At 42.9% G+C, this 12,922-nt stretch overlaps 2 protein-coding genes across 3 annotated transcripts in view; one reads left to right on the top strand and one right to left on the bottom strand.

Annotated features, from left to right (window-relative positions):
- The window catches only part of LOC117431623 (arf-GAP with Rho-GAP domain, ANK repeat and PH domain-containing protein 3-like), a 32,839-nt gene extending 24,362 nt beyond the window's left edge, over positions 1–8,477 (top strand). Inside the window, exons 22-34 of one of the 2 annotated variants that reach the window (XM_034052744.3) lie at positions 116–221; positions 525–672; positions 983–1,051; positions 1,364–1,438; positions 1,867–1,984; positions 2,355–2,483; positions 2,755–2,891; positions 3,488–3,570; positions 4,193–4,228; positions 4,789–4,852; positions 5,003–5,140; positions 5,618–5,656; positions 6,128–8,477. In XM_034052744.3, the coding sequence (XP_033908635.3) occupies positions 116–221; positions 525–672; positions 983–1,051; positions 1,364–1,438; positions 1,867–1,984; positions 2,355–2,483; positions 2,755–2,891; positions 3,488–3,570; positions 4,193–4,228; positions 4,789–4,852; positions 5,003–5,140; positions 5,618–5,656; positions 6,128–6,607 (1,622 nt within the window). In that variant the 3' untranslated portion in view covers positions 6,608–8,477. The remainder of the gene's footprint in view (positions 1–115; positions 222–524; positions 673–982; positions 1,052–1,363; positions 1,439–1,866; positions 1,985–2,354; positions 2,484–2,754; positions 2,892–3,487; positions 3,571–4,192; positions 4,229–4,788; positions 4,853–5,002; positions 5,141–5,617; positions 5,657–6,127) is intronic. The other variant, XM_058996381.1, reaches the window with a different exon arrangement.
- A 1,501-nt stretch (positions 8,478–9,978) lies between these two features.
- LOC131699482 (proteinase-activated receptor 4-like) lies at positions 9,979–12,326 on the bottom strand. Its single transcript, XM_058996382.1, has 2 exons — positions 12,190–12,326; positions 9,979–11,518 (listed from the first exon to the last, which is right to left on the bottom strand). Exons 1-2 carry the CDS (start codon positions 12,302–12,304, stop codon positions 10,494–10,496), a joined length of 1,140 nt encoding a protein of 379 aa, XP_058852365.1. The 5' UTR covers positions 12,305–12,326; the 3' UTR covers positions 9,979–10,493.
- Positions 12,327–12,922: the final 596 nt, after the last annotated feature.

A 12,922-nucleotide genomic window follows, 5' to 3' on the forward strand; every position in this document is an offset into this window, starting at 1 on the left:
TTCCAGAATGATCCACCTCGGTGGCTGACGCACAGTAAGCATATTCGTTTCAAGGGCAGGCAGTATAGAAGTGCAATAACCTGCAGGGTATTTACTGCTGTCTTTGCCCCTCCAGTGATCAGCGAGAAGCTGCAGCGCCTGGACCGCTACAAGAAGCTGATCTGCAGCCTGCCTCGAGTCAACAGGACCACGCTGGCCGCTCTCATCGGACACCTCTACAGGTGAGTATCAGAACACTGCCTGCAACACCATTCTTCCTGCACACATCTTCATATTCACTCTGTTTGCTGCATGATTTCGACAGTGAAACCCATATTCAGAAGGGATCATGCTTGTCTACGATGGTCTCTTTGCTTGTCTATAAAGACTGCTTTTAGTGCTGAGAGTGCTTGTTTTATTGCAAGCTTGACTGTACCCTCCCCCCATTCCCAGTTGCCTCGTGTCCTGGGTGCAGTCCTGTGGGGTGAGCTGGCTGGTGTCCAGTCGGCAGTGCAGTGACAGGGCTCCGTGTGTTTGCTCTGCAGGGTGCAGAAGTGTGCGGACTTGAACCAGATGTGCACGAAGAACCTGTCACTGCTGTTTGCTCCCAGCCTCTTCCAGACCGACGGGAAAGGGGAGCACGAGGTGAAGATCATCGAGGACCTCATCGACAACTACCTCCATGTCTTCGACGTGAGTCACTTTAAAAAGCCTATGGGTGTGCTCTCCAGCTCAGTTATCAAACATGCCGAACAGTTTGCTTCCTAACCTCCAGCTGCTCTACGTCGGAGAAAGACTAAAGCAATGGCTTTAATAATGCTAGCAATTACGCATTTAAGATCCCTGGATGCTGTATACCTCTACAGAGATGTGCAGAACCATTATTTAACTAAAAACCTTACAATAAAGTAAATAACACAAATACTTCAAACAAAAGAGAGTGTCTAGTGTAATTATGTTATATTAAAGATTGTTGTAAACTCTCAATCCTTTGGCTTTGCAGATTGATGAGGAACAGCTGACACAGATCGAACTGGAGCTCAGTCTGATCACAACCTGGAAAGACGTGCAGGTAGGAACTCTGGAACCGCCTTCTTTACAAATAGCCAGTAGGGGGCGCCAAAGCTGCTTTGTCAGCCATCTCCTTCTTCCAAACTCTGCTCCTGTAGCTAGCCCCCTGTCCGCACATTGCAAGCTGTGATTGTATGTGATATAGAAGAAAGATCTTGCAGTAAAAGTGTGTCCTTGCTGGAAGTGTAGCGGGTTTCTGGTGACAGGCACAAGTTCATGTTTCTTGCCGGTAGTTTAACACACAGGTTCATTTCACAGTGAGGACAACTCTGCTTCTATGAGCTTTTCAGTGATTTTATTTTGCTGCTTTCAGCTGTCCCAGGCAGGCGACCTGATCATCGAGGTGTACTTGGAGAAGAAGCTTCCTGATTGCTGCATCACCCTCAAAGTGAGTGAAACGGAAGGGACTGGAGTGTGGAAGGGACTCCTGTTTAATTGCTGGTCCAGTGTAGAGCACACAGACACATCTCTGAGAAGGGCCATGTGGCGCAGTGGGTTAATATACTAGCTTAAAAAAAATAGCAAAGGAAGCCTCTTCTTGGAAAAGCTCACCTCAGAGCATCAGCTACTAGTAATTGTACACAGATTCATGAAAACATACATTCGTATAAAATAGCCTACTCACACAGATAGGCTAAATTACAATAATACATAAAACAGTGACAGACAGACAGACAGACAGACAGACAGACAGACAGAACACAGTTTGCCGATCTACCACAAGATGGGGCCAGAGCTACATAACCAATCTCACACAGGGCAGTGTTGGCAGATAATGGAAAAGCAGCTCCATTCTCTGCTTGATTGCTCTTCCAGGTTTCCCCTATGATGTCTGCGGAGGAGCTGACCAATCAGGTTTTATACATGAGGAACATCCCAGCCGGGGATAAAGACATCTGGCTGACATTTGAAGCCATCGAGAGCAGTGAATTGGGTGAGTAAGATTGGCTGTGCTCTCAGGTTTCCATTTACCATTCCTGAGATACAAAGGAGGTTCAGCATGCAGGAGTATCAAGCCAGCTTAGTAATTCAAATAATACATGCATTTCACCCAAACACTATTGCACTAAATAAATACTATTGCGCTGATAACGACAGCATTTGTGTGTTTTTAAGAGGTGGTTTACCCAGGAGTTCGAAACTGTTCTGTTATCTCTTTTCTGTTGTGCTCTGGGTATACAGAAATAACCCCATATTATATATTTTTAGAAGGAATGTATTGCACATTTCTTACCTGATTGGACAGTGTCTTACTATTCCTAAGCATGTCTGTGAACTGTAACTGGTCTGGTTGCTGTCACCAGAGCGACCCCTCCACCCCAAGGAGAAGGTTCTGGAACAGGCCCTGCAGTGGTGCAAACTGCCTGAGCCCAGCTCAGCCTACCTGGTGGTAAAGAAGATTCCTAATGGACAAGCCATCGAAATCTTCACTGGTAAGTGTATCCCTGTGTTCAGCTCCCCCTTCTGCTGGTGTTCCACGTCATTAAGCCCTGATATATGAAGTAATCTATATCTGCCGCTGGGATTTCAAATCAGGCTTGTTCATTCATATATATGAATACCAGCAGTAGAAAAGAATTGAAACGTTAACTCTGCTAGCCAAAGCCTTCCCAGTCGTCTGATAATTAGCCAGGTGGGACGGAGCAGTAGCTTGGGGTTGCGTCTCACGTGGAGCACAGTGTGGCTCACGGCTGTGTCTCACAGGGTTCCAGAGTGAGATTGTGAAGATCGGGGGGCTGAAGTGCCGGGAGGAGCCGCCCAAACTGCTGCAGGGAAACAAGTTCCAGGAGCGCATCTTCCAGATCCGCGATCGCAAGCTTCTGCTGCTCAAGGACAAGAAGGTGAAGTCACAGCCAAGGCTGCTGTGAGTGTGATCCTGAGCCTGAGTGTGAGTGTGAGTGTGAGTGTGAGTGTGAGTGTGAGCCTGAGCCTGAGTGTGAGTGTGAGCCTGAGCCTGAGTGTGAGTGTGAGCCTAAGTGTGTGAATGAGTGAGTGAGTGAGTGAGTGAGTGAGTGAGTGAGTGAGTAAGTGAGTGAGTGAGTGAGAGTCTAAACTACATTTTACTTACATTTTAATATACACATCTGGTATAAACTGTAAGACAGATTGAGTTATGTACACTGTCTGTGTGTCATTTTACTCAAGGGAATGTCAAATTGATTTAAGGAAGCTGTAAATCACTCTACTAAATCTGTTCAGGAGAAACCCTTCTCTGTCATTTACAGAGAAATATACAGCCCCCTAGTGGCTACTGAACGAATAGGTACTGTACTTTCACTACTGAGCACGCTGAAGGGCTGTCGGTCTGTTCAGTGTACACATTACAGCTCTTTGTATTGCCCAGTGGAAATGAGACAGAGGTACAGGATAACAGTGGAACAGCCTTACTGTTTAGTGTTGCTATTGTATTAGTTTTGTGTTTCTTGTGTAATTTCAGAGTAATAAACCCGAGAAGGAGTGGCCACTGAAAACCCTGAAGGTTTACCTGGGAATTCGGAAGAAACTGAAAGCCCCGACACAGTAAGACAATTCAACGAGATCTGTCAGCTAGAACAATTGTGGCACTTATTCAAACTGTAACCTGCAAGTCCAGAGGAAAACTGTACCGCCGATGTGTCCCTTTCACTTCTCTGAGAAGTGCTTGAGAAGCTGGTTTCTTTGTCATTTCAATCTGGTGCACCTCTGAATGGTTTCTCCTGAAACCACTATTTGAGCAGCAAAAGAAGAAGCGAGACGTATTTCAAATAAGATGTTTTTCAGAAACTTGGGCATTTGAAGAGAAGTGTGTTTGAGTTGCCTGTATGAAACAAACAAGATGCAATTCAAACATGTGACCTACTTTATTTTTTGTTTAATATTCAGCAATAAACTGAAATATAGCTAAAGATGTTCACATAGAGAAGTTAATCAACGCTAAAGAAACAGTTTGTTAGGGGGATATGCACATCTTCACACAAATACATTATTCTGTCAATAAGATCAGTCGATTAGCACATCTCACACACAGTGCTCAGTGGTGTCCATTACGGCAGAGCATCCCACAGTGCTGCCTGCTTACATTAGCAATGTTGTGAAATAACTGAAATGTAAATGCATTCTATGCATGCTGTATATAAATGTATTAACTGTGTATATTTTGTAGGTGGGGATTCACTGTGTTCATGGACAAACAGCAGCTGTAAGTATCTCCAAAATACATTTATAGGATCTAATATAATCTCCTCATGCATCTCATCTTGACAGAGCTACTCAAACCCACTGCAGCCCACTCCACACTGCAGCCCAGCACTCTAACCAGTGAGCTACTCAAACCCAGTGCCTTCCACATGGCAGCCCAGCACTCTAACCAGTGAGCTACTCAAACCCACTACCTTCCACACTGCAGCCCAGCACTCTAACCAGTGAGCTACTCAAACCCACTGCAGCCCAGCAGTCTAACTAGTGAGCTACTCAAACCCACTGCCTTCCACACTGCAGCCCAGCACTCTAACCAGTGAGCTACTCAAACCCAGTGCCTTCCACATGGCAGCCCAGCACTCTAACCAGTGAGCTACTCAAACCCAGTGCCTTCCACATGGCAGCCCAGCACTCTAACCAGTGAGCTACTCAAACCCACTGCCTTCCACATGGCAGCCCAGCACTCTAACCATTGAGCTACTCAAACCCACTGCAGCCCAGCAGTCTAACCCTGAGCTGCAATCTTCCACACCCCAGTAAGAGACTCCTTTCTTGCTGCAGGTATCTGTGTTGTTCTGGAGAGTCTGAGATGTGGGACTGGATGACAAATATCCTCAAAGCTCAGGTATGTTAAAACTGCTTTTATACTTCTGTACTACATACATACACACATATATACATATATATACATGCATGCGTACATTCCTGTATTATTATTTTATAATGGCCCCAAGTCTCTGTTTCCATTAGCGAGTTTGTGTTGCTTCTCTTTCAGCACGATGACCTTCGACCTGCAGTTCTGCGGCGGCACTCCTCCTCTGACCTCTCCAAGCAGAACTTTGGGACGATGCCCCTGGTCTCCATTCGTGGAGATGAGAGCAACAACACCATGTTGTCAGCCAATCAGACACTGGTAATACACCGGGGAGTGTGCCCTTTTGCTGCAAGCATCTCCCATTGGGATCAACGCTCAATTAGCTATCCAAACTTCTCTAGCCACTCATATATATATATATATATATATTATATATATATATATATATATATATATATATATATATAATATAATCATCTGTCAGTGTTTCGGATAATGAATATATTTGCATAAGTGTAATTAATTCATTAGGGTGTTGACTAGGGTGCTTCTCATCTAGAATCTCATGGCATCTCCAGACTGATTCTACGTAAGCACTCCTTTATTGTATAGTGGACAAGAGTGCACAGGTTACCGTGCACGTCCAGCAAATGGATATGTGTGTTTGCAATTTGGCCCTCACCCTCACCCCCTCTTCTTCCTTCCCCCTCTCCCTCCTTCCCTCTCTTGTTACTGTTGCTATGCTGTCCTGCTCTGCTTGTGGGGCTTATTGCCTGTGTGTTTCTGTCTTTGCAGCGAAAGCTACATGCTAGAAGGACGCTCTCCATGTTCTTTGTAAGTATGCCCTTGTGTTTGTCTGCATGCCAAAAAAAAAAAAGTCGCACCAAAAAAGTGTTCTGGCCAATCACGAATGGTGTTAATTTGGGGTTTTGTTTTTTATATCCGCCTGGAACTGCTTGCCATCACAGTGCACCCTAACTATAACGCTGCCTTTACCCAGGAAAGGGCTACAGTGGCATGGGCTTAGGCAAGCTCCTTGGTGAGTAAACAGGGCCGGTTTCAATACCCACGTGTCATCAACGTATCACACCCTTTGAGGATGATGTTTGCCAACAGTGCTACGGTTTGGGTGCTCTGTGTTCTGTGTGTGTATACCACTGCTTTGGATCCTGGCTGGATCATGGGTGTGCTGTAGGCTCGTTCGTGCTCGGCTGTGATGTATTATGCATGTGGTTCTTTCTGTTTCATTTTGTTTGTTTGTAATCAATCAGTTCCCCTAATGCTCCCTTGTTCTCTGGTGTTCAGCCCATGAAGATGCAGCAGGACACGTTCGAGGAGCAGCCCTCGAGCACCGAGCCGCTGTACGAGGAGGTGGGAGACTTCGGACTCCAGGTGCTCAAGTCTCTGCAGACCAGCTTCCTCTCTGGACCCTCGGAGGTGAAGACCCTGCCTCTCAGCAGGCCGGCCAGCCAGGATTATAGGAAGACCGGCTCCCTCGACCGGATGATCGGCCCCAACCCCATCAGGACGCTGTGCGTTGAGGGGTCCCGAGGCCTCTCCCAGTCTGCGTCTCTGGAGAGGCTCAGGAGCCCAGACCACATGGAGCCGCTCATACTGGAAGACTCCTGCACCACCGACCCAGTGGGTCCCGTCAGGCCTTACCCCAAAAAGACGGCCCTAAGCACCCCTTCCCAGGACAAGCTGCTGCAGGAGCTGGCCAATGTGTTTATGAAGAAAGGCGAGACTGGGAATGCAGCTAGCCAGGCTGGACAGAACATCCTTTAGGATTATAGAGTCAGAGCAGTCATTAGGGTTGTACTTGTGGGGTTCATAGCTGTGCGGATTGTGTGGCTCTATAGCCACTGATATGTGTGTTTAAATGGGGAAGTGTTCAATGGGAGAGCTGCTGGACATGCTGAAAAGGTTGAGATTAGCCTTCTCCCAGCCTTTGTTGGTCAGTCTCCAACTTTGTTGCCCCTCATCACTGTCCAGCAATTCCATGCAGGAACAGTGGATTTAAATGCTGCTTCTGGGTGTTCAGCAGGGAGTATTCTAGCATCGTAGCATCCCTGTTGTTGCCAGGAGTTTTAATATGAAGAAATAATTGATAATCCGTTCTGTGACACACACATGCATACTTTACTTGCTCACATACAGATGTATTGCTCACGATTACATTAAAAGACTACCAGAATCCAAGTCTAACTCAAACATATGAAACACAGACACAGCATCATGTAAATCCTAAGTAAGGTAAACTTTATAGTGCCGGTAATTTAACCCTTTATATTGCTTGTAAAAATTGTGGTGCCAGAAGTCTAGCCTTTTGAGTTCTTGCAATAACTTTGCAAGAACTCAAATCTAGACAAATTAACAGACTTTTTCATTTTGCAAACTGCACTTATGCATGCTTTGTGTAAAAGCAAAACAAAAAAAAAACCCAAAACATGTATGTATTTTAAATGTTGTCCTAAATATTCTTTACTGAAATAACACTGGTATCTAGAAGTAACACAGTTTGTCGTCGTATTAAACGGTGCCATTTAAAAATTGTGAGTTAACCACTTCTGTCTCCATTATGAGTCAGACAACAGTAATTGCAGTTATTTACACTAAAACCAGTATTTGAGCACATTTACTGTTCTGCTTTATCCTGAGCTGTGCCATCTTGATTTATCCAGGCAGGCTACAGACCCATCCAGCTATCATTGGTGCCTGACAGCTTCTCTAGCCCACATCCACCACTAGGTGTCACTGTGGGGCAAGCAGTTTGAAAGTGGTTCAAGATTAAGGGGTTAAACTGAAGTAATGTTCGTGCAAACACAATCTTGTTTAGAAGAAAACAAAAAGGTTATTTGAAGACCAAGTGGGTGCAATCTGTCCCGTTTCTCTCATCACACAGCCAGCGATGCACTTTACTTAACGTTAGGCCAACTGGATACAGAAAAACAAACACACTTTTTCAGTTTTAAGAACAACCTCCACTTTGTTCTTAAAACTGATAAAGGTCCAAAGAAGTTGGGTAGCAAAATAAGGCATGTCTGTTTTAACCTGCAACTTTGTCACTTTGTAGTACTTTGGTATTATGAGATTACTATGTGTGAAGAAATAACTGGAAATGTCCTGGCGAATTCAGAGTGAATCAAGTACAACTGTGGCCAACAGTTTAGCATCACCTAGAATTTCAGGATTGAGACATAATTAAATCTATATATGAACAGGGAGTATTAGGGAGTTTTGTATTATTCTTGCTTTCCACACCTCATAGTGTCACTTGAGCATTTTCTCTGGCTTCTGCCACCTAAATTCCCATTTATCAACTTATTTATAGGATTTTCTAGCGCTAACCTTGCTGTTCTGTTATATTTTAAAGTGTTGGTCTTTTACAACATGTTGCTACTGTCTTTTCTTAAAATATACGATGTAGGAATTCTTCATTTTAGTATGTGTCGTGTAACTGTGTTTTTTCACAGTAACTGTAAATATTGTAAAGGTGTTTATGTCTGTGTTTTCTTTTTTTTAACGCTGTGTTCATTTACTGAGACATATTTTAAGACCAAATATTTGAAATCTCTTAAGAATGAAGGATTTGCAAAAGAACATTTGTTACATGTTAATATCTTATTAAATTAATGGGGTTTTTTTTGTTATGTACCATAGCTTTCTGATTGTGTTTTTTTTTTTTTTCCCACTAGCTCAGCTAACCACATTTCTAGCTGAATGCAAATATTTTGTTTGGCAGAATCTCTTCCCCCTAGCAGCATCAGCAGTTTCACTTCTTAATTTCTTCATGCTCAGGGTTTGAACTTCACAAGTCTGCTGATTTTTGCAGTCTGGACTGGCTTATTTCCAGTTACTAAAGTTCATGACAAGGGAATCCAGCAGCAGATTGCAATAATATGATGAGAACCAAGTTACATCATCATCCTGCTGTATGTCTTTTAACCCTGTCCACCAAAGAAAGTGAATGAAGTGCTATCCACAGGTCCGCTGGACCTAAATACCCACCAGGGCAGAAACCAGCAAGAACGGCAACATACAACCGCCGCTGACTTGACGTGAAGTCACATTACAGTATGCACTGAGCCCCGAGTCTCGCTGAGTCCCTGACGAATAGGGAAATTAAATGCTTTCTTTATCCTCTAACCGTCGTCAAAGACATGTGACAGACAGGTAAGCAGTAGTGTGTGTGCAGTGGGATGTGTGTATATATATGTATACCGGTATATATATCCATGCAGTCTCATCACACTACTTCTTCAAGGCCTAGATACTGTATATATCCACATAGACCTTATTCCACATTAATGCTGGTATTTCATAACATAAGAACAGTAACCCTATTGTTATGAATTAAATCATGCTTCTCATAAAATTGTTTTCAGATAGGGCTAGAAGTTTATACTCCCTTTTCAAAGCAATGCTTAACCTAAGACAATGTTTTACAACACTCTAGAGCAGTCCTTTAAAAAAGATGCCTTAACCACTCCTTTTGGGACAAACCAGCCACCCATGTGGAGCCAGCCTGTTTTTACACCTGACAATATCATTCACAAATCAAGGTCATTGATCAATTGATTGGATGATTGATTTGTTTCCTGATCAGACTGACTGACTGGTTTAAGCTGAAGTGCTGGCTCTGTTATGGAAGGCTAAGAATCTGAGGAGCGTCCTGTACAGGATTGTCTTTTAATATTCTCAATAAAGTGATATTCAGGGACTGCTGAATTAAAACCCTTCTCAAACCTTACTTGAGAATATGTGTCCTCACTCAGCTGTGCTCTACACATGCCTCAGCTTAAATGAAAAAAATGAACATGCAAGCATGACATGTGCAATACAGGTATATAAAAAAAGAGTTTATGGAAACGCAAGGTATAGAATTACAGCAGGTAAAGCATAGGATTGATTAAAAACTTAATATTTAAAGCTATATTAGCTGTGTTTTTTATTATTATTATATGCTTTACCAAACCTCTCTGGGCTTTACAATGCTTACCTATGCTCTATGATTGATTACACTTTGCCATGCAGTACACAATAACATGCAATATTATGTTATATTAATCATAATTCAATAACATCTTAGGTTGCGATTTTGAGAAAGCAATACAGTGTGTGTGTGTGTGTGTGTGTGTATATATATATATATATATATATATATATATATATATATATAGTGCTCACCCGTTATAACGCACCTCGTTATAGTTTTTATATTTGTTATAAGGTGGAACACAAATAGCACGGTCTTGTAACTATGGCTCCCCACTATAGCGTTACAAAGGGTGAGCACTGCATATATGATAAGAGGACACTCGCATCATAAAGTATACAGTCAGCTTTTGTTAGAGCCCTAAACATCTACCAGATCTGAGGACTTACATAAAGAAATAGGATTTTCTGAAATTTCATTTACAGAACAAATAAATGTATATACAGTACAAGTTTCACAAACTTTCATCTTTTAAAGATGCAAAATCTCCTGTATTACTCTTTAAGAATCAGTATCCCCTTAAAGGAAGGACTTGCTCTACTGAAAACTTGTTTTAATATTTGGCTACCAGTAAAGAGATTTCACATTATAAAGGGGAAGTTATGTTAGACCGAACACACATGTTGTCCCTCTAAATGGATTGAATCCATACCCATCTTTACACGGGTGTGCTTCTCATATGGCTTCTCCAGACTTGCTCCTGTTTGATAAGCACACATCCCCTGTCCTTTGGGAACTCTGGGTCCCACTGTGTTGGCTGACCCATCCAGCTGCCTCTCTCACTTTGGCTCTGAAATCGTCCGACACATAGTAATAAATGAAGGGGTCGATGCAGCAGTTGAAGGTGCTGAGAGCCAGGCTGATGAGGTAGGGGAAGTACAAGGCACTGGCCTTCTCCAGGTGAGATTCGGAGTAATGGAGAAGCAAGGTGACGTTGCTGGGAAAGAAACACACGATGAAAACCACGAGCGCCAGGGTCATGATCTTTATTGTGCGGATGCAGCGCTCCAGGCTCCTCCTCAAGGCCCACAAGATGGAAATGTAGCAGAAAAATACGATAGAAAACGGAAGCAGGAATCCAAACCCAAACAGAAGCAGGAAACAGTAGAAGAACAAGCTTGTCTGCAGCCCTTTGGGCAAGGCGTCATGACAGGTGATGAAGTTGGTGTTTTCGAAGGAGTAGGACTGCTGAGTGAAGATGAAGGGTGACATGGACCCGACGCCAAGGACCCAAACCACCACGCAAGCAGAGACAGCCAGCTTATTGCTTCTGAAGCTCTTTGCTGGGAATGGGTGGACCAGGGCGATGTATCTGTCAATGCTGATGAACATGAGGCAGAGGATGGAGCCGTACATATTTCCGTAGAAGCCCGCAGTGAGGGTCCGGCACAGGGGCTCCCCGAAGATCCAGTGGTTGCCCAGGAAGTGGTAGGCGATTTTGAAGGGCAGAAATATGGTCAGAAGAAGATCAGCAAGAGCCAAGTTGGTGAGTAAGATGGTAGAGGGGGCCCTTTTCATCTTGGTTAACAAGACCCAGAGAGCTGCCATGTTTGCAGGCAGCCCGATGACAAACACAGCCGCGTACAGGATGGGGATCACCAACGTAGTGACTCTACTCGTCAGGTGGGATACGTCGGATTCATTCAAATTAAAGACGCTCACACCATTCTTGCAACTTTCTTGAATAAGAAATGCTCTGCCTTATTTTTTAGAAAAAAAAAAAAGAAACAAAGAAGAAAAAAAGAATGGTCATTGTCTGAACTTTACTCAAAGACATTTGATCTGAGAAGCAATTTCTCAATATCATTCAAATAAACATGAAATACAGTAAAACCTCTATAAACAATGTTATTGTCCTCTATTAATAACTGATTGGGTCCAGGGACTGTTCAGCTAATCAGATTGTTTGGATAATCGAATTACTAGGATGTTGTTTACATGACTTCTCCAAGAAATCATTTTTAAAAAGATATAACTCTAACCCCATTACCCTTGATATATAACATGCAGTACTGTACATTTCTGTAAATACCAGAGATTAAGGCTGAGTGGAATCTAATTAATCAGCTATAAGGCATTTTATAATAATCTAATTACATATGTAGTGACAGAGCTGCCTTGTATTACCCTGTCATTAAAACATTACTAACCTCCGCAGGTCTATTCGTAACTATTCCACCTGGAGTAAACCAGTTCCTGACTGCTGTTACAGTGTGATTCATTTCACTTAAAGGTTAATCATTTTACAAGACAACAAATAAAAAGATAACTAAATGAGAGTGCAGTCATCATGTAAAACAAGGTCTTCACTTCATCAGCACCTTTATCTGCTCTCCCCACAGTCCTGTTCATTAAAAGCTCTGTCCCTTACTTTTACAATCTGGATTTTCAGCGGACGATCCTGTCCAGGACAGCAGGGCAGCTACGATGACAGAGATCCTCATAGATTGCTGGCAGTCCATTCTCAAGTGACACTGTGAGGCCATAGGTAGTAATCAGATGTTGTCTGTAGCGAAACAGGAAGTGTGAAGACTTTATTAACTTCTGAGAGCGGGTCATGTGGTGCACTGTTCCCATATCTGAAGAAACATGTTATTTTTGTAATAGCCAAATGACATCATGTTCTTTTAAGGAAGTTCTGTGGTTAGTCTTTCTAGCATTAGAGTTGTCTTGCAAAGAAAACTAAATGCGGGCAGTTTTTTGTTGCTGTTGGTAAGTCAAAATATGAATTTAACCAAGCGAATTGCTCTTTATTACAGCCGACTGGAAGCTAAGTAGGACAGAAAAAGGAAAAAAAAAAAAAACTGGTATCACTTACTGTACTTTTTAAGCAAAAATATAAATAAATAAAACATTTCCCTTTTTCAGGCCCTTATTATCATTATAGCCCAGATATAGTAGGTATTAGTTTTATTTCCAGTCTCCAAGCAACATCTAAGTTTATTTGTCCCATTTCAGTCCGAAATGTGCTGTGAGCATTAACAAAGAACGGTGCTATCATTAACAGCACCAAGCAGAATGGAAACTCTTTTAGAGAACAAAATGCTTCTTCTGACGTGGCAGACACAGCAGTCTTATGCCCAAAACTCAGACACCATGTAATC

Source organism: Acipenser ruthenus, chromosome 22 (assembly GCF_902713425.1).
Source record: "Acipenser ruthenus chromosome 22, fAciRut3.2 maternal haplotype, whole genome shotgun sequence".
Taxonomy (NCBI): Eukaryota; Metazoa; Chordata; class Actinopteri; order Acipenseriformes; family Acipenseridae; genus Acipenser; species Acipenser ruthenus.

Bases quoted from the DNA above. Each gene is read 5' to 3' on its own strand.
- LOC131699482 (XM_058996382.1), bottom strand. From the start codon at position 12,304: ATGGCCTCACAGTGTCACTTGAGAATGGACTGCCAGCAATCTATGAGG. The intron at 11,519-12,189 runs GTAAGGGACAGA...CTAAAAAATAAG, and splicing joins TGAAAATCCAGATTGTAAAA to GCAGAGCATTTCTTATTCAA.